Source organism: Rhinolophus sinicus, linkage group LG02 (assembly GCF_036562045.2).
Source record: "Rhinolophus sinicus isolate RSC01 linkage group LG02, ASM3656204v1, whole genome shotgun sequence".
NCBI lineage: Eukaryota > Metazoa > Chordata > Mammalia > Chiroptera > Rhinolophidae > Rhinolophus > Rhinolophus sinicus.
Genome location: NC_133752.1, coordinates 83,470,795 through 83,493,619, shown reverse-complemented (window position 1 = coordinate 83,493,619; position 22,825 = coordinate 83,470,795). Strand labels below are relative to the sequence as shown.

Sequence of the window (22,825 nt, the reverse complement as noted above, 5' to 3'; positions counted from 1 at the left end):
TAAGACTGTATTTAACTTTGTAATAAACTGCCAAACCATCTTCAAAGTATCTATAGCATTTTATATTCCCATCAGCAATGAACCAGAGTCCCCATTGCTCCATATCCCTGACAGAATTTACTGTGAAGGTAAATATACCATCACTTGTATTTTCTGTCTTTCCTGATCTGTTTTTGAATCTCTTTTTCAATTTATTTTAAATGTACTCTTTATAGTTTTTTTATTTGCCCATATCTGTTATAAAAATAACAGCATCAGTTCTTTGATCATGTTTTTCTTCAATATTGTGTTGGCTGATCTGGGTATTTTGCCTTTCCGTATAACTTTAGAATCAGTTTGTCAATATCCATAAAATAGCTTTTTGGAATTTTTATTGGATTGCATTGAATCAAGTTGGAAAGAACTGACATCTTAGCAGTATTAAATCTTCTTATCCATAAACATCAAATATCTCTCCCTAATATCTTAATCAATTTAGATTTTTGATTTCTTTCATCAGTGTTTGTTTTTCTCATATAGCTCTTGTATTTATTTTGTTAGAGTTATACTTAAGTATTTCATTTTTTTGGTGCGAATATAATGATTTTGTGTTATTATTCAAATCCCTCTTATTTATTGCTCACATATATGAAAGCAATTAACTTTTGTATATAAACCTGTATCTGGCAACCTTGCTATCTTAGTTCCAGGACTTTGTTTTGGTTGTTGTTGTTCAACAAAAATAGTTTTATTTATTTTTGTCCGTCAGTGTATCTTTTATTTCCTTTTTTTGTCTTATTACATCAGCTAGAACTTCCATTATGATGTTGGATGTTGGATAGGAGTGGTGAGAAGGGACATCCATGACTTATTCCTGATCTTAGGGAGAAACCATTTAGTTTCTGAGTATTAAATGTCTTGTTACCTGCTGGGTTTTTTGTAGGTTGACATTAATGTGATTTACTTATTTTTTAGCATTGTCCTGGAAATTATTTTAATATTATTTTTATTAAAGTATAGTTAGCATACAATGTTATTAGTTTCATGTGTACAACATAATGATTTTACATTTATGTCTTTTTTTCACAGTAGAAAATTACAGTTTCATTTATTATAAAACATTTCACAAAAATAATGTTCAAGATACAGTGTTTAAAGGTTTTAATGAGCTAAAATCTAATATGTCGTTCATCTTTCTTATTTCGTATTAGTATGTAGTGAGGTAATTGTAATTGATTCTTAAATTGTTAGAAGGTCACTTTGATTTGTATATCTTATGATGTATCACACCAAGTCTAGTAACCATCTGTCACTGTACAAAGTTGTCACACTATTATTAAATATATTCTCCTTCACCTTTTTTACCCATCCCTCCACTCTCCTCCCTTCTGGCAACTGTCAGTTTGTTCTTCATTCCGGTGAGTCTGCTTTTGTTTTGTTTATTCATTTTTTTCATTTAAAAAAAAATTCTACATATAAGTGGAAGCACACAGTATTGGTCTTTGTCTGACTTATTTCACTTAGCATAATACCCTCTAGGTTGTCACAAAATGGCAGGAGTTGTGACAAAAAAAAGTGGCTCTTTTTATTGCTGAGTAATATTCCATTATAAATGTACTGAACATTTCCTTTATCCATTCATCTATTGATGGACACCTAGGTTACTTCCATATTTTGACTATTGTAAACAATGCTACAGTGAACAAAGGGGTGAATGTATCTTTTCAAATTATATTTTTGTTTTCTTTGGATAAATACCAGAAGTGGAATTACCTAGTCTTATGGTACATCTATTTTTAAAATTTTGAGGAATCTCCATACTGTTTTCCTTAGTGTCTACACCAATTTGCAATCCTATCAGCAGTGCACAAGCATTCCATTTTTTCCCACATCCTTGCCAACACATGTTATTTGTTGAATTTTTGATAATAGCCATTCTGAGTGGTATGAGGTGGTATCTCATTGTGGTTTTTATTTGCATTTCCCTGATGATTAATGATGTCAAGCATCTTTTCATGTACCTGTTGTCCATCTGTACATCTTCATTGAAGAAATGCCTATTCATGTCCTCTGCCCATATTTTTTGTTCAGATTGTTTATTTTTGTTGTAATTGAGTTATGTGAGTTCCTTATGTATTTTTTATATCAACCCTTTATTGGATATATCATTTGCAAACATTTTCTCCCATTTAGTAGGTTGTCTTTTCATTTTGTTGATGGTTTCCTTAACTGTGAAGAAGCTTTTTAGTTTGATGAAGTCCTATTTGTATATTTTTGTTTTTGTTTTTGAGGGGACATATCCATAAAGATATTACTAAGACTGATGTCAAATAGTTTACTACCTGTGTTTTCTTGTAGGAGTTTTATGATTTCAGGTCTTACATTTGTCTTTAATCCATTTTGAGTTTATTTTTATATGTTGTATAAGAATGTGGTCCTGTTTAATTTTCCTGTGTGTATTTATTTAGTTTTCCCAGCACTACTTATTGAAGAGAGTATCATTTCTCTATTGTATATTTTTGTTTTCTTTGTCATAGATTAATTGACCACATAAGCGAGGGTATATCACTAGGCTCTATATTCTGTTCCATTGACTGACCTACGTGTCTGTTTTTGTGCCAGTACCATACTGTTTGGATGATCATAACTCTGTAGTAGAGTTTGAAATCAGGGAGTGTGATACCTCCAACTTCGTTCTTGTCTCTCAATATTGCTTTGGCTATATGTGTTGTTTTGTGATTCCATATAAATTTTAGGATTATTTGTTCAAGTTTGCATTCTTTTCCTGCCTTCTCTAGCTTTAATTACATATTTAGTATCCTATGTTGGTTGGTTGTTTTCTTTTAACACCTTAAATATTTTTTCCATTCTCTTCTTGCTTGCATGATTTGATAAGAACCATGATGTAATTCTTATCCTTGTCCCTCTATATATAAGGTATTGTGTTTTTTGTTTGCTTTTTTTCCCCTGTTCTGAGGTCTTTCATGATTTTCTCTTTGTCTTTGATTTTCTGTAGTTTGAGTATGATATGATGATTAGGTGTAGATTTTTTGGCATTGATCTTTTTTTATGTTCTCAGTTACTATGATCTGTGTTTAGATGTCTGTAATTAATTTTAGAAAGCTCTGAGCCATTACTTCAAATATTTGACCTGTTTTATTGTTTCTTCTTCTGGTATTCCCATATGTGTATGTACACCTGATATATGTATTTACAACTTTTGTAATTGTCCCAAAAACTCATATATTATGTTCCTCTTATTCCATCTATTTTCTCTCTTTAATTTCAGAGTTTCTAATGACATATCTTCAAGCTCACTGATTATTTTCTTGACTGTGTTCAATCTACTCATGAGCACATCAAAGGCCTCCTTCATTTCTTTTGCTGTGCTTTTTATTTCTAATATTTCATTTTATTTTTTTCTTAGAGATTACAGACCTCTGCTTACATTGCCCATCTATTCTTGCATGTTTTCTTCTTTTTCTATGAGATCTTTTAGCATATTAGTCATACTTATTTTAAATACCCAGTATGATAATGCCGAAAGCTCTGTCATATTGAGCCTGGTACTCATACACTCATATTTAAACTCTGTCTCGGGGCCGGCCCGGTGGCTCAGGTGGTTAGAGCTCCATGCTCCTAACTCCAAAGGCTGCTGGTTCGATTCCCACATGGGCCAGTGGGCTCTCAACCGCAAGGTTGCCAGTTCAATTCCTCCAATCCCACAAGGGATGGTGGGCAGCGCCCCCTGCAACTAAAATTGAACACGACACCTTGAGCTGAGCTGCCGCTGAGCTCCCGGATGGCTCAGTTGGTTGGAGCGCGTCCTCTCAACCACAAGGTTTCCAGTTCGATTCCTCGACTCCCACAGGGATGGTGGGCTGCGCCCCCTTCAAGTAGCAATGGCTACTGGACCTGGAGCTGAGCTGCGCCCTCCACCACTAAGACTGAAAGGACAACAACTTGAAGTTGAACAGCACCCTCCACAACTAAGATTGAAAAGATAGCAATTTGACTTGGAAAAAAAAAAAGTCCTGGAAGTACACACTGTTCCCCAATAAAGTCCTGTTCCCCTTCCCCAATAAAATCTTAAATAAATAAATAAATAAATAAATAAATAAATAAATAAACTGTCTCTTCAGACTTTTTTCTTTTTTTACTTTTAGCACACCATGTGTTGTTGTTGTTGTTGTTGAATTGCAGACAGGATGTGTTGGGTAAAAGGTACTGAGGTACACAGGTCTTTAATGGGAGGCTTTATATTTATCTGGCTATAGGTTAGGCTGAGGGTGTGGTTATTTTTTCCTGATCTATAATTGTCAGTTGCTAAATTTTTCTATTTTGTTCTTTTTTTTTTTTGTCTCCCCTGATATCTTTGGGTTTGCCCTCGAGACTCCTTCTTAAATAGGGTTAAAGGTCGTTGGTTTTTTTGTTTGTTTGTTTTGGTTTTCTTTAGCTGTAATCTGTTATTTTTATATAGGAGTCCTATTAATGTGGTTGTAAGGTGTCAGGACAGGGGAAACATTCTATTATTCTCTAATTAGTTCTCTGTTTGTTAGTAATGCTGTGCCTCTGGGCTCCAACTTTCTCAAGTGTTTCTCACTTCTCTCCCAACCCTTTGATAAGACAGGAAGGCTAGACAGGGATGCAATTGTGTATCTGCTTACCCCCATGTTAAATAGTTTTCTTCCGCAAGGTATGTTAGGTTCTGGTAAACCCTGTGTTGGTTAAGCTCTGGTAAAACAGTTTCTCTCGAGAACAGTCTTTTGTTAAGGAGAACAGAAACCTTGGGTGTCTTTAAAAGTAATTACTTTCCCCTCCCCTTGTTGGAAGCATGTGGGGATTTTTCTCAGAGCTTCACCTTGAAAGTTTGGTTGAATTCCTAGAGGTAAAATACATGATTATGTGGGAATACTACTAAGACTCAAGTTAGTACACAATGAACTTTCAGCAATTCATCAGTAACAGTTTAAGTGTTCTTCCACTGGCTTCAGCACTGGGCTTCTGCTGCCAAAAACTGTGCTCCTTGTATCTACCTTTTTCTCTGCTTTTCGGGACAGCATTTTGCCTTGTAACCTCAATTCTCTCATTGAGTGTAAGAAAAATTTTGATTTAGAAAGTTTGGTTCTCCTTTATCTTAGTGCAAGAATGGGAACAATTACATCAATAGAAGAGGAACAATTACATCAATCTATTGGTGCAGATAACATATGATGTTAATTCTAAACAATATTTAAAATTTTCCATCCTGTAGTCATCAGTCCAATAGTCATAATAACTGCATCTTTTTATTTTGCAAACAGTTCTTTGGCAAGGCACAAGGTTGCTTAGGCCCAGTCCAAAGGTTATTTTGCCCTGTTTTAACATTCCAAAGATTTGAGGCATAAGACCTGCAAGGCAGTTCCTCTGGCATGGCAACTCCAGGTCTGTTTTAAAGTGGCTCTGTTTATATTACTGTTTACATTAGGAACAGATGTTAAAATTTGTGAAACGAACTTCTGGCATTTATTATTTTTCTCTTACTTGATGTAATATGTAAGAATATTCGCCTAACCTTTCGACGTTATAATCTGATACGTTACAATAGTGTTTCTATATTTATTGATTAGAAGGTTTTGTATCTAATTTACTGTTTTTATTTGTTTGTTTGTAGATCAGGATATGAATAAGCTCTCAGATGAGAGTTTTACATTTGAAGATCTAGAACTAGCTAGCCAAAGATTGAGCGGTATGTATGATACTGATAAACGCATTTAAAAATAGTAGTCATAAAACACTTGACAATTTAAAAATACAGTTTAAATGTGAATCAGCTGTATTTATGGTTTATAGTTGAATTTTTAGATTGGATATTTTAGAACATAATTTACCAAAAAATTGGAATTCTGCAGAGTTAGTAAATGTTGTAATACTATTAGTACCACTTGGTAGTACTTCTCCTGGTCTTTACTATTCTAATTATTATATGTCTTAAATTTATTCACTAAGAAACCATGCCTTTTTCATACTCTGGGAATAGATTTTCATGCAGCACCAATTTAGGGAACACTTTTATGTTAATTTTATATTATAATTATTTCATTTTTAAAAGTATGACATTTACCCATTATTCACATATCAATTCTAATCAAATACCATCACTGCTAAAACATGTTGGTTATATAGTTATATCATTTCAAGAAGGGAAAAGGAACATTTGTTTTTTTAATCTACTGGCACTTAATATTGATGTTCTTATATATTTTCTATTACAATTCACAATATTGGTGTTTATTTATCTATTTATTCCCCCTGCTTCAGAAATGGATTTGAGGAAAAATTGAACATTGTTAGAAGGATTTGAACAAATTTTATTTGGATTTTGACTTAGTGTAATAGATTTCATTTATGTTTGATCTTTTTATGAACCAAATAAAACTCAGGTATTTTAGGTTATTTCTATTACTTTTTCTTATTTTGAACTATAGAAAGGTATAAGAAGTAATATAACGAGCACTGCTGTGTTTGTGTCCCAGTTTAATAAACGTATCTTAAATAGTGAAGTTCCTTCTTTTCCTCTTTAGAGTACTGTCTCCTTCTATTCTGAACTTGATGCTTATCATTTCCTTATATTTCTCTATACTCTTGCTAGAGATGTTTTGTATCTGTAAATAATTTATTGTTTTGTATGATTAAATGGTAGTGTGATATATGCTTTCTTTAGCAATTTGCTTAATTCATTCAAAATTTTTGAGATTTTTCACTATTGATAATTTTAACACTTTGTCATTTATTTTTATTGTTGTATAATGATCTGATTTATGTATATATCACAATTAATTTGCCTATTATCCTGTGGATGGCTATTTGGGTTGTTTCCATTAGGAGATGCCTATCTTTTTATGAGATGCAAAGTAGGGGTAGTGTTTAAAAGAACAGATGCTAGAGATACACTGCCTGTCTTTAATGTCTACCTCTGTCTCTTACTAAGTTAGTTTATCTCTCCATGCCTGTTTCTTCATCTGAATCATAGGGCTATGGATAGACTCCACCTTATAAGGTTATCTTGGAAATTATATGAAGTGCTTCAAATAGTGCCTGGATAATAGTAAGCTCTGTAAAACTATTTACTGTTAGTATTATTTGCTATATATTATCTATGTTGTATTATATAAACAATTTTTTAAAAAAAGAAGGCTAGGTACTAATCATATACTGTGTTATAATTTTGATATGGCACAAAGATTGGACCTTTTAAAAGAAACTATAATATCCCAGAGTCTAACAGCAGAAAATTTATAAAATGTCAAAAACATGGTAGATCAGGCCGGCCCTGTGGTTCTGGAGGTTAGAGCTCCATGCCCCTAACTCTGAAGGCTCCCGGTTCGATTCCCACATGGGCCAGTGGGCTCTCACCCACAAGGTTGCCAGTTCAATTCCTCAAGTCCCGCAAGGGATGGTGGGCAGCGCCCCCTGCAACTAAAATTGAACACAGCACTTTGAGCTGAGCAGCTGCTGAGCTCCCAGATGGCTCAGTTTGTTGGAGTGCGTCCTCTCAACCACAGTGTTGCTGGTTCGACTCCTGCAAGGAATGGTGGGCTGTGCCCCCTGCAACTAGCAATGGCAACTGGACCTGGAGCTGAGCTGCGCCCTCCACAACTAAGATTGAAAGGACAACTTGACTTGGAAAAAGTACTGGAAGTACACACTGTTCCCCAATAAAGTCCTGTTCCCTTTCCCCAATAAAATCTTTAAAAACAAACAAAAAAAAATGATAGATCATAAAACATAATAGTACATAAGTAGGCTAAATAATGATCTATGTCATTATTCTCATGGTTTAATTACAGATAGGCTTACCAACATACAACTGAAAAATAAAAATTCAGTTTATGTCATCTCAATGGCTTATTCCCTTTTGCTTTTACTGTAGAGCTCAGTTTATTTCATTTTATTTTAGTCCTATCTAGCCTTATTTTTTTAACCAGGCTACCCCCTTTATAAAAGTAGCAATGATGCACACACACACACACACACACACAATTAAAATACCCAGGAATAAACTTAACAAAGGATGTGAAGGACTTATATACTGAAAACTACAAGACATTATTAAAAGAAATTGAAGAAGATGCAAATAATGGAAAGATGTTCCATGTTCATAGATTAGAAGAATCAACATAGTTTCAAAGCAATATACAAATTTAATGAAATCCCCATCAAAATCCCAATGGTGTTAAAAAAAAAAAAAAGACAAAAAATCATCAGATTTGTCTGGACTCACAAAAGATCCCAAATAGCCAAAGAAATCCTGAGAAAGAAGAACAAGGCCACAGGTATTACACTCCCTGACTTCAATTTTTACTACAAAGGGACGATAATCAAAGTAGCATGGTATTGGCAGAAAAATAGACACACAGGCCAATGGAATAGAGTTGAGAACCCAGAAATAAACCCATATATACAGAGGGTGCCAAAAAATGTATATACATTTTAAGAAAGGAGAAAACTGTATTAAAATACAATAAATGACACCAACATTCATTTGATTAATGCCATCTTTTGAGCAAACGTCATACTACACATTGCTACCATAATTCAATTCAACTTCAAAAAGTAATACATAGACAACACCTCTTAAAATGTGTACTTTTTTGGCACCCCTGGTATATGGGCAGATAATTTTCAACACAGGAGTCAAAAATATACAACGGAGAAAAGAAAGCCTCTTGAATAAATGGTGCTGGGAAAACTGAAATGCCACATGCAAAAGAATGAACCTAGACTGCTCTCTGTCACCATGTACCAAAATTAGCTCAAAATAGATAAAAAACTGAAACATAACTGAAACAATAAATTGCATAGAAGAAAGCATAGGTACTAAACTTTTGGACATCGGGTTTAGAGAGTATTTATGAATTTGACCTCAAAGGGAAGTAAACGCAAAAATTAACGTTATGTATTTTTAAGAACTTGTCCATTTCTTCTAGGTTATTGAATTTGGTGGCATATAGTCCTTCATAGTATTCCTGTATGATCCTTTCTATATCTGGGTGTCTGTCATAACTTCGCTTCTCTCTTTTCTGATTTTGTTTATTTGTGTCTTTTCTCTTTAGCCTTAGTGAGTCTAGCCAGGGGTTTGTCAATTTTATTAATCTTTTCATAGAACCAGCTTTTGTTGTATTAAATTTTCCTATTGTCTTTTTCTCTATTTCATTTAATTCTGTCCTAATTTTAATTATTTCCTTCTGCTAACTTTAGGTTTCATTTGTTCTTTAAGATGTAATGTTAGGTTGTTTATCTGAGATTTTTCTTGTTTCTTGAGATAGGCCTATAATGATATAAATTTCCCTCTTATTAATGCATTAGTAGTCTCCCAATAATTTCGATATGTTGTATTTTCATTCTCATTTGTTTCTATGAATCTCTTAAATTCTCTTTTTATTTCTTCTTTGTCCCAGTCATTCTTGTTTATCATGTTGTTTAATCTCCAAATATTTGTGGATTTTTCCACTTTCTTTTTGCAGTTGATTTCCAATTTCAAAGCATTATGGTCAAAGAATATGCTTGGTATCGTTTCAATCTTCTTAAACTTATTGAGGCTGGTTTTGTGTCCCAATATATGCTCTATCCTTGAGAATGTTACATGTGCATTAGATAAGAACGTATAGTCTGGTGTTCTGGGATGAAAGACTCTGTAAATGTCTATTATGTCCTTTTGGTCTAATGAGTTATTTAAGGCTATTACAAACAATAAACAAATACAGTAAAGTTGCAGGATACAAAATCAATGTACAAATATCCATTGTAATCCTGTATACTAATAATGAAATTTTAGGAAAAAAAAATGCAAAAATAAATTCTTTTTGTGATTACAATAAAAAGAATAAAATACCTAGGAATAAACTTAAAGGATGTGAAGTACCTGTACACTGAAAATTATAAGACATTATTAAAAGAAATTGAAGAAGATACAAATAATGGAAAGATATTCCATGTTCTTGGATTGGAAGGATCAACATAGTTAAAATGGCCATATTACCCAAAGCAATATACAGATTTAATGCAATCTCCATCAAAATCCCAATGGCATTTTTCAAAGAAATAAAACAAGAAATCATCAGATTTGTTTGAAATCACAAAAGACCCCAAATAGCCAAAATAATCCGGAGAAAAAAGAACAAGGCCAGAAGTATCACACTCCCTGATTTCAATTTATACTACAAAGTGACAATAATCAAAACAGCATGGTATTGGCAGATAAACAGACACGCAGACCAATGGAATATAATTCAGAATTGAGAAATAAACCCACATGTATATGGGAAGATAATTTTTGAAAAGGAGTCAGAAATATACAATGGAGACAAGAAAATCACTTCAATAAATGGTGCTGGGGAAATTGGAAAGCTACATGCAAAAAAATGAAACTAGACTGCTCTCTGTCACCATGTACCAAAATTAAGTCAAAATGTATCCCAGACCTACACATAAAACCTGAAACAATAAATTGTATAGAAGAAAGCATGGGTACTAAACTTATGAACTTTGGGTTCTGAGAGGATTTTGTGAATTTGACCTCAAAGTCAAGGGAAATAAATATAAATGAATGGGACTATATTAAACTAAAAAGCTTTTTCACAGCAAAAGAAACCATCAACAAAACAAAAAGGCAACCCACCAAATAGAAGAAAATATTTGCAAACAACACCTGCAATAAAAGGCTAATATCCAAAATATGTAAAGAACTCATACAACACCCCCCACACACACATACACAATCCAATTAAAAAATGTGCAGAGGACCTGAACAGTCACTTCTCCCAAGAAGACATACAAAACAGCCAACAGATATATGAAAAAATGCTCAACTACACTAGCTATTAGGGAGATGCAAATCAAAACCAATGAGATACTACCTCACACCTGTTAAAATGGCTATTATCAATAAAACAAGTAATAACAAGCATTGGAGATGCTGTGGAGAAAAGGGAATCCTCACATACTGCTGGTGAGAATGTAAATTGGCATAGTCACTATGGAAAACAGTACAGAGATTCTTCAAAAAACTAAGAATGGAATTACCATATGACCCAGCAATTCCTCTTCTGGGTATCTACCAAAAAATTCTGAAAGCATTTATCCATAAAGATATATATACCTATGTTCATTGTAGCATATTCACATTGGCCAAGACATGGAAACAACCAAATTGTTCTTCAATAGATGATTGGGTAAAGAAGATGTGGTACATATATACAACTGAATATTACTCAGGCATAAGCAAAGATGAAATACTGCTATTGGTGACAACATGGATGAATATTAAAATTATCATGCTAAACTAAATAAGTCAGAAAGAAAATTGAGAACTATATGAGTTTATTCATATTTGGAATATAAAACTGAAAGGAACAAACAAACAAGACAAACAGAAATCATATACACAGATAACAGTTTAGTGGTTACCAGAGGGTAAGGGGGGAAGAAGTATGGTGGTAGAAGAGAGTAAGGGGGGTGAAATATATGGTGATGGAAGGAGAACTGACTCTGGGTGGTGAACACACAATGCAATGTATAGATGATGTATTATAGAATTGTACCCTTGAAACCTATATAATTTTACTAACCAATGTCACCCCAATAAATTTAATAAAAATTTTAAAAATTAAAAAATATCAGTGGGGATTCTGTCTAGGTAAGACAGAGGGCTGCTGGATCCTCTTAAATGATCCTCTTAAATGGCCCGCACACATACTTCCTTATACACACTTGCTCTAATCTGTAGAGAAAGGGCAATAGCTCTAAAAGCACTGTGGACATATGGAGAGGAACTGAATTGTCTGGCCTCAGTGCAAGGGCTGGAGAGGCAGCTCTCTCAGGGACTAAAATGCAGTCAGGAGCCATTGTTCCCTTGTTGAGCCCTACTCCCACACAGCCTGCAGGTGCATGTGGGCACCAAATCTGAGTCTCAATTAACATGGCTAATACAGCTATCACCTTACCATGGTGATTCTCTGAGATCCTGCCCCATCCAATTTATTTGCCTGGCCAGAACCTCCTTAAAGGTTAGTCTACAGAAGTGGCAGTCCTGAGCCTTCACTGCAGAGTTTCCTAAAATATTTCAAAGGTCCACAAACCCCAAACAAGCAATGACTGGTCTCAACATGCCCTGTACCTCTTGTTAAGCAGCCCCAATTCCAGTAGCAGTGGCAAGCAGCCTCAGTTCACAACATAACCACTCCTAGGTGCTTCTAAGCTCAGCACAGACAGTTACTAACTGCAGATCACTTTGTACCCTTTACCAGGTAGACCTGGGCTGAACACAGGCAGAGGCTGACTTTGGCCTGCACCTGAGTACCTCCCAAGATGCCCCAGAACCAACACACTGGTGACTGGCTTCAGACCACACCAGAACATTACCCAAGTAGTGCCATAAATGACGTACCCAAAAGGTGTATTCAGAAGTCACCAGCACCCTACTAAAGCAAGTCCCACTCCATGGTGTCAACCCCTGCATATAACTTTGTCCACTATATTCATTTTAGTCCTCATTCCCCATTTAGTCTGACAGTCAGTTCCACCCACTGATGTGCCAATAGCAATCCAGGCTCAATTACAACAGGAGAGCACACTCAACCCTCCCACAAGGGACACCCTTGTAGTGCCTGGTGCAGGGGACCTGGGAGACTCTACTACTGGACCCCACAGCACACCTACTATGTAAGGCCACACAGCCAAGACTGGGAAACATAGCAGATCTACCTAATACAGAGAAACAAACACAGGGAAGCAGCCAAAATAAGGATACAAAGAAATTTTCCCAAATGAAAGAACAGGAGAAAAATCCAAAGAACTAAACAAAATGGAGGCAAGCAATCTACCAGAGGCAAAAAATTAAAACTCTGGTTATTAATATGCTTAATGAACTTAGGGGAAGAGTAGATGATCTCAGTGAGAACTTCACCAAAGAGATAAAATATATTAAAAAAAAAAAAAAACATAGATAGAAAGCATAACAGAGAATCAGTCGGTCATGAAGACTACAATAACTGAAACAAAGAATACATGCATTAGAGGGAATCAACAACAGATTAGATGAAACAGAGGATTGAATCAGCGATTTGTAAGGCAAGGTAGCAGAAAACACCCAATCAGAACAACAAAAAGAATAAAGAATTTTTTAAAAATTAGGAAAGTTTATAGGGCCTCTGGAACATCAAGCATAACAACATTCACATCGTAGGGGTACTAGAAAAAGAAGAGATAGAACAAGGGATTGAGAACCTATTTGAAGAAATAATGACTGAAAACTTCCCTGACCAGGCAAAGGAAATGAATATGAAAGTCTAGGAAATGCAGAGACTCCCAAAAAGATGAACCCAAAGATGCCCACGCCAAGACACATCATAATTAAAATGCCAAAGGTTAAATACAAAGAGAGAATCTTAAAAGCAGCAAGAGAAAAGTAGTTGTTTACCTACAAGGGACTTCCCATAAGACTGTCTGCTGATTTCTAAACAGAAACTTTGCCGGCCAGAAGGGATTGGCACAAAACATTCAGACTGTGAAAAGCTAGGACCTACAACCAAGATTACCCTACCCAGCAAGGCTATCATTTAGAATCGAAGGAGAGAAAGCTTCCCAGGCAAGAAAATGCTAAAGGAATTCATCATTACCAAACCAGTATTACAATACATGTAAAGGGACTTCTTTAAGAAGAAGAAGAAGAAAATAAAACATATGAATAAGAAACTATCACAAAGAAAAAAAGTCCTCACTGAGAAAGGCAAACAGATAATAAAAGCAGTGGATCAACCAACACTGAAGCTGTAAAGATTAAAAGGCAAAAGTAAGAAGATTATATGTAATTACAAGAGTAGATTAAGAGATACACACAAAGACATACACATAAATAAATTATGACGAAAACATAAACATGGAGAGGGTGAGTGAAAAGGTGATTTTAGAATGTTTTCTAACTCAAATAACCATCAACTTAAAATATACTGCTATAAACATAACTTTGTATATATAAAGCACGTGGTAATTACAAACCAAAAATCTACAAGAGATATGCAAGAAATAAAGAGAAAGGAATCCAAATGCAACACCACAGAACATTATCAACATATAAGAAAGAGAGCAAGAGAATAAGAAAAGAACAAGGAAGAACTACAAAAATAATCAGAAAACAACAAAATGACAATAACTACATATATATCAATAATTACTTTAAATGGAAATGAGTTAAATGCTCCAATCAGAGGAATGGATAAAGAAGCAGCACATACGCATATACATAATGGAATGTTACTCAGCCATATAAGAAAATAAAATCTTACCATTTGTGAAAACATGGATGAACCCAGAGGGTATTATGCTAAGTGAAATAAGGCAGACAGAGAAAGACAAATACCATATAATTTCACTTATATGTGGAATCTAATAAACAAAATAAAAGAACAAACAAACTCTGAACAAACTGATGGTTGTCAGAAAGGAGAGAGGTTAGGGTGAAAAATGTGAAGGGATTAAGAAGTACAAATTGGAAGTTACTGTATAGTCATGGGGATGTAAAGTACAGCTTAGGTAATATAGTTAATAATATTGTAATAATTATATATAGTGTCAGGTGGGTGTAAGACTTACTGGGGTCTGACAATTAAGTTCACGAACTTGCCACAGTGCGCTTACATTGGCAGCACTGTACAAAGAGCTCGGTAAGGTTTCATAACCTTGGTATATCAGTGTCTCACAGCTGTGTTCGTGTCGATATGTGGCAGTGTCTTGCTGAGTGGTGTTCATTATTGTCATTGTGTGTTTTGTGTGCTATCACAAGAATGTCTGAGCTTGAGTAAGAGCAATGAACAAACATTAAATTTCATGTTAAACTTTGCAAGATTGGAAGTAAAATCAGGGACATGTTAGTCCAAGTTTATGAGGATAATACCATGAAGAAAACAGCAGTGTACAAATGGATTAAACATTTTTCTGAGGGAGAGAATGCATCACTGATGAAGAGAGGTCAGTGTAGCCAGTAACAAGCAGAACTGATGAAAACTGCAAAAATTCATTGAATTGTGCGTCAAAATCATTGGCTGACTGTTGGAAGCATAGCAGACCAAGAAAACATTGATAGAAAAACAGGAAAATCTTAACTGAAAATCTTGGCGTGAGAAAGGTGTGTGCAAACAATTGTCACCCCAATAAACTTTAATTAAAAAAAATGGTCCCAAAGGATTTCACCGATGAACAAAAGCGAAGGAGAGTTGAAGTTTGCCAAGACCTTTGAAGAGGCAAGGCAATGTTTTGGGCCATATTATCACTGGTGATGAAATGTGGGTGTACCAATATGACCCTGAAACAAAGCATCAAAGTGCACAATGGAAATCAGCCAATTCTCCAAGACCAAAAAAATTCCATCAGTCCAAATCAAGAGTCCAAATGATGTTGCTAACCTTTTTTGATATCAGAGGGATTATTCATTATGAATTTGTACAACTGGACAAACAGTTAACCAAGTTTACTATTTAGAAGTGCTAAAGAGGCTACGTGAAAAAGTTAGACAAAAACAACCTGAACTTTTCGTCAACCATTCATGGCTCTTGCCTCATGACAATGCATCAGCACACGCAGCACTGTCTGTGAGGGAGTTTTCAGCCAGTAAACAAATAACTATATTAGAACACCCTCCCCACTGACCTGATCTGGCCCCCAATGACTTCTTTTTTTACCCAAAGATAAAGGAAATATTGAAAGGAAGGTATTTTGATGACATTCAGGACATCAAGGGTAAAACAATGACAGCTCTGATGGCCATTCCAGAAAGAATTCCAAGATTGCTTTGAAGGGTGGACTAGGTGCTGGCATCGGTGCATAGCTTCCCAAGGGGAGTATTTTGAAGGTGACTATAGTGATATTCAGCAATGAGGTAAGTAGCACTTTTTTTAGGATGAGTTCATGAATGTAATTGTCAGACCTCATATTACAGAATGCCATGCTCTGGTTATTAATCCCAAGGGAGTAGGGTAGCATCCACCAGTTACTAACCCCAGGGTAGAACTCTATAGTTCCCATTTTCTCTTGGTATCAGAGTCGCTACTTAACATACAATGCAGTTAAGCAGTGGATGGAACAACACTTTACATAAGAAGAGACAGAACAAAATTGGCTTTAGTAATGTGTCAGTCCCCCATGGTCAGTGAGTCTTCCCAGTGTGTGGTAACAGCCACTTTGCCTGTACACATTCCTTTTGTGCCACAGAGGGGACAGGAAGACCCTGTCACCTCAAGGTAAGGTAGTTTCACTGGTGAATTTTACCAAACATTTATAGAAGAATTAATTCAATTTTTTTTCAAACTCTTCCAAATAATTGAAAAGGAGTGACTACTCCCAAACTTATTTTTTGAGACCAACATTATCCTGATACCAAAGCCAGGGAAAAGCATACTGTAAGAAAAAATGAGAGGCCAATATCTTGGTGAATATAGATACAGAAATTCTCTACAAAATACTGTCAAACTAAATTCACCAGCACATTAAAAGAATCATACACTATGACCAAGCAGGATTTATGCCTGAAATGCAAATATATTTTAACATTCATATCAATAAATGTTATACACCACATTAATAGAATGAAGTATAAAAATCATGTTGACCCCCTCAGTACTTGCAGAAAAATCCAACAAGCTTTCATGATAAAAGCTCTCAACACATTGGGTATCAAAGGATCATATGCCAACCTCCCAAAGGCTATATGTGACAAACCCACATCTGATATCATATTCAATAGTGAAAAGCTGAAAGCTTTTCCTCTGAAATCAGGAACAAGAGAAGGTGCCCACTCTCATCCCTCCTATTCAACATAATAATGAAAGTTATAGCTAAAGCAATTAGGAACGGAAAAGAAAAGTCACACAAATTGGAAAGGAAGAAGTAAAACTGTCTCTGTTTGCAGATGACATGGCATTATATATAGGAAACACCAGAGACTTTGCCAAAATCCTTTTGGAACTAAAAAACCATTTCAGTAAGGTAGCAATATGCAAAATCAGTATACAAAAAAAAAACCAAGTTGTGTTTGTAAACACTAACAATGAGCTATCTGAAAAACAAACAAATAAAATCCCATTTACAATAGCATCTAAAAACAATAAAACACTTAGGAATTTACCTGAGAGATGAAAGATCTTTGCATCAAAAAATGTAAGACTTTGATGAAAGAAACTGAAGAAAATACAAATAAATGGACGGTTTTTGTGTTCATGGATCGGAAGAATTAATATTGTTAAAATGATTATACTACCCAAAGACTAATAGATTTAATACAACCACTGTCAAAATTGCAATGGAATTTTCACAGAAATAGAAAAACTATCCTAAAATTTGTGTGAAACCCAAAAGGTCCTCAAATAGCCAAAGAAATCTTGAGAAAAGAGCAAATCTGGAGGCCTCACACTTTCTGATTTAAACCGTATACTACAAAGCTATTGTAATCAAAATTCTGTGGTACTGGAATAAAAACAGATACATATATGGATGGAACAGAATCTAGAGTCCAGAAATAAACCTTTACGTACATGGACAACAAATATTACACAAAGGAGCCAAGAATACTCAATGAGGAAAGAATAGTCTCTTCAATGAATGGCATTGAGAAAATTGGATATCCACATGCAAAAGAATAAAATTGATCCCCTAATTTACACTATACATAAAAATCAATTTTAAATAGATTAAAGACTTAAATGTAGATCTGAAATAATAAATCTCCTAGAAGAAAACATAGGGAAAGAAACTCTTTGACATTGGGCTTAGCAACAAGTTTTTTGGATATGACACAAAAACACAGGAAACAAAACAAACATAAAAAAATAGGACTACATCACATTAAAATCTTTTTCACAGCAAGAGAAACAACCAGCAAAATGAAGAGGCAACCTACAGAATAAGAGAAAATGTTTGCAAAATATATATTGGATGAGAGGCCAATATCTGAGATATTTTTTAAAGTGTATATAATTCAGCAAAAACAACAATAATCCAAAGGAAAAATAGGAAGGGGACCTGAATAGACATTTTGCCAAAGAAAACATAGAAATTGACAGCAGGTTCATGAAAAGATTCTCAACATTACTAATCATCGGGAAAATGCAAATCAAAACCACAATAAGATATCATCTCACATCTGTTGGAATGGCTATTATAACAAAGACAGGAAATAAGTGTTGTTGAGGTTGTGATGAAAAGGGAACCCTTGTGCACTGTTGGAGGGAATGTGAATTGATAGAGCCAATGGAAAACAGTACAGAGGATCCTCAAAAAATTAAAAATGGAACTACCATGAGATTTAGCATTCTCACTTCTGGATATATATCTAAAGGAAATGAAATCAGGATCTTGAAGCCATATCTGCACTCTCGTGTTCACTGCAGCATTATTCACAGTATTCGAGATTTGGAAACAATTTAGGTGTCTTTTGACAGATTAATGGAATATGAAAATTTGCAATATATATGTGTATCAAATCATCATGTTGTAAACCTTAAACTTGTATAATGCGATTTTGCAATATATATGTGTATCAAATCATCACATTGTAATCCTTAAACTTAAATAATGCTATATATCAATTATATCTCAATAAAGCTGGAAAATTTTAAAAAGAATATATGCTTAAATTTTTTAAATGACTTGTTACCTTAAGATAATCCTACATCTTTTTTCTTTAGAACCATTAATATAGTAACATATTAATAGACGACTTACTTTGTATTCTGGGAATAAACGCTACTAGGTCATGCCATGTTATTATTTTAATACCTACTGAATTTCATTTCCTTACTTTTTATTTAGGATTTTTAGTTTTATAATCTAAAGCTGTGCTGTGTAATGTGGCAATCTCTAGCCACATATGGATATTGAGCATTGAAATGCAGCTAGTCTGAATTGAGATGTACTGTACGTTTATAATACACACATGAGTTTGAAGACATACTATGAAAAATTTATGTAAACCAGCTCATTAATTGTTTTAATTTTTATTGCATGTTGAAATGGTATTTTAGATATATTTGGTTAAATAAAACATTACTAAAATTGATTATATTGTTTCTTTTATTTTTAATGGTGCTATTATTACTTTTGATTACATATATGACTTGCATTGTATTTCAATTGCATTGTATTTTTATGTGTCAATTACGCCAACTATATTTACATCAATGTTAATGTCTTTGTAATGACTATTTTGACTTTATAAATTTTAAAATCCTCTTTTTATGTGCTATAGCATAGGATTTAACGCTTTAAGAATTATAAAAAATTCCACCTATGAAAATATCTTGGCCTGGCACTTTTCAAACGGTTATTATTTTAATTACATTTAAATTTTAAAAATTATTCTTTTCATTTTTTTCTGGCATATTTTGCTCATTGTTATTTTCTTTTAAATGTGCCAATTTCATTTAGATTTTAAATTTTATTTTTCTGTTCCTAGAAGATAGGAAGATATATTGGTAGATAAATGATGATGTTTTGCAAAGAAATATAACCTAGTAATTGGTTCTCAAATCCCATTTATGTGTTAGAATTAATCCTTTCCTAAAGTTAGATACTTCTCTTATGGCAGTCTGGTAATTTGTTTTATCCTCCAAACATTCTTAAAACTTTTAAATTACTTGCAATTATTTAAAAGTCTTGGAATTCCTTGTAAAAATCTACGTTTCTAGCTTCTCTTCAGAATTTAGATGACCCAGGAACATCAGCCCTGCATTTGTCACAATCAGTGCCAATAATACCTTTATTTAAAACATGTACTTTCCATTTCACTTGTGCTGTTCATGCCACTCCAAACACTACCAGTTTCATTTCACTCACATTACATGCGCAGCCCCAGTGTTTACTGATTGGAGAATAAGTTTTAGAGTTTAAAAGAACAAAATTCATTGTAAGATTGTGTACTTAATAACTATGTGAACTTCCAAAATATGTATAATCTCTCTAAGCTCTACTTACCTCATCTGTTAAATGGAAATATAATATCTACTTCCTTGAATTCTTATGATAATTAAATGAGATAATATTTGAAAAGTATTTAGTATATTATAGCATGTTGCAGCTATTTGGTAAAGTTTTAAAATTATCAGACAATTTGTATTTAATTGAATAATCAGTATCTTAAATTGTGAAGTAAATAGGTTAAATAATTATAAGGTAGAATATCTCTAATTAATTTTATGTAGTATAACATTACCTCAAAGAAAATTTTATTTTTAAATACACTAATATGGGAATCTGTTATGATTGCAGTTAAAAATGAAGCAGACTCAGAACTTCCACGTACAGCAGAAAATCTTCCAGCAATGACTCCATCACTTAGTGACATAATATTTCAATTAGGTTTAAACAAAGTGGTAGGTAAGTAGACACGATGTTTGGGCACAGTAGAACACAGTCTAAGAGTGAAAATATTTCAGCTGTGTAGTTCTGGTGTTAAAAGAAAACAAGAAAGTCAAACATATAGCAGTACCAAACAACACAAACTACAATAAGTAATTATGGGATAGACAAAACAAAAAGATCTAAAATATGACTTTAGAAATATAAAGCATAGAGGGGGGAGTAAAAATGTAGTCCTTTTAGAATATATTCAAACTTAAACTCCTATCAGCTTAAAATAGACTGTTATAGACATAGAATGATAGACATAAACCTCATGGTATCCACAAAACTATAACCTACAAAAGATACACAAATGCAAACAAAACACTAAAGAAAACCAGCAAACCCCTAGGAAAGAGATCAAGAGAAGTAGAAAGGAATAGAGAAGAACTACAAAAACAATTAACAATATGGCAATAAGTACATATCACAATTACTTTAAATATAAATGGATTAAAACTCCAATAAAAAGACACAGGGGGCTGAATGGATTAAAAAAACATGAGCTATCTATAATGGTGCTTACAGGAGACTCACTTCAAATTGGAAGGTATATATAGGCTGAAAGTGAAAGGATAGAAAAAGATATTCCATGCAAGTAAAAATGAAAACAAAGCTGAGGTAGCAATACTCATATAAGACAAAATAGAATTTAAAACAAAGGATGTAAAAAAAAAAAAAAAAGACAGATAAAAAACATTCAGATATTGCAACATGATTACCACCCTAGCATTAGCTAATGCCTCCATCATGTCACATAATTATTATTTCTTTTTTTGTGGTAAGAACATTGTCTAATCTCTTCTAAAATTGACTGTAATGATGTTTATAAAATTCTGTAAACATATTAAAATAATTGAACTGAACACTTTTTTACATGAGCAAATTTTATGAAAAGTTATATATTTAAAAAAAATAACTCAGTGAATTCTAAGCAGAATAAGATAATACTTTTTTTCAAAAGTGAGAGGATATGGTGAGGGAGAAAATTGTTACTCTTACTAGATTACAAGTTTCTGTAACACATATCTTTTAATTCCTACTCCTAACCCAAATCTTCCTCAAATGCTATTTTCATTGCCTCTTGCTTATTTAAGGATCCTTTGCTTCTTTAATTCAAATGACAAAATTCTTCTTACATATTCTACTTGGAGAAAGAATCAACTGGTTCTTTATCAGCTAATATTCTCCAGTTTTTTTGTTTCTGTAGATCTTATTACTTTCACAAATGTTATTTAATTATTGAAAATTTGTTCTACCCAAACTGACACACCTTTATTCATTTTAATAATGATGTCACAACAGGTTACCACCTGCATACAGATTGTAGTGTTGGTACAATTTGGTTGCCAAGGTCATAGCACAACATTTAATACTTATTCATTGACTCAGCCATTTCTCTAAAGAAAGATTTCCATCTGGGCATCTGAGCTATGACAGATTTCCAACTTCAGGTACAATCTCTGCTGGAAACAACTTCACCACAACATTTTAGACTCAGTAGTAGACCTTAGATGACTATTACTAATTATTCTTTTTTTCAGTATGAACTTTCCCTTAGTAATGTTTATGTATTTTTTCCTGTAATTGGGCCAATTTGCAGTTTTTAAATCAAATTAAATTTTCAAATCACATAAAAACTCAAATGGAAAGAGATCCAGTCTTAATCCTGGTACTTCTGCAAATTTAACCATTTCCTCCTCCCAGTCTACAAGGTCTACATACTAAAAGTACCTGAGAAGGCACATTTTCTCAGTCCACGAAATATTGTTATTTTTTTCCACCACTGATGCCTATTTTGTTTACAGTTAAATAACATAAAAGGGCATTAAAATGTTCCTGGACAAATAAAAGTATTTCTGCTCCATGGTGATTTTCTGTGACAGTGGGTACCATGGTTTGCAATATAATCTGTGGGGAGGAATGTTATGTTTCATGTCACTAGGTATATTCCTACAGTATGATTATGATTTCAATGTAAACTTGAAAGTTATATTATTACCATCAACCCTCCAGGATATTTTAATTTGGCATAAGAAATAGCATTGTGTAGAAAACGCACTGGTTAAAACTTATGAGGTTTAAGTTTGCGTGTCAATTTTGTAAGATTCTGGATACAGAATCTTGGTCAAATCATTAACATTTGTAAGCCTTAGTATATGGAGGTTTAATGATTGTTAACAGCCTTTCCACATCTAAGGTGTAGTGGCTGTGCAATCCAGAAATTTCATTATGATGACTACCTATTAATAACAAACCTAATTAAGATGGTCCTGCACACATACATATACATACACACTTGTATGTTAGTGTTAACGTACAAAGTGTTTCAATATCTGTTTATTTTTATAGAGACTGATATAGAACACTTGAAAGGTGCTACTGAAAGACGTATGTTAATGGAAGAAGTGAAGGTACA

The 22,825-nt window shown here is 33.7% G+C and overlaps 1 protein-coding gene across 1 annotated transcript in view; it reads left to right on the top strand.

Moving 5' to 3' along the window:
• Positions 1–5,736, top strand: part of CCDC7 (coiled-coil domain containing 7) — a 159,940-nt gene extending 154,204 nt beyond the window's left edge. Inside the window, exon 23 of the mRNA XM_074324828.1 lies at positions 5,633–5,736. Coding sequence (XP_074180929.1) covers positions 5,633–5,736 — 104 coding nt within the window. The remainder of the gene's footprint in view (positions 1–5,632) is intronic.
• Positions 5,737–22,825: the final 17,089 nt, after the last annotated feature.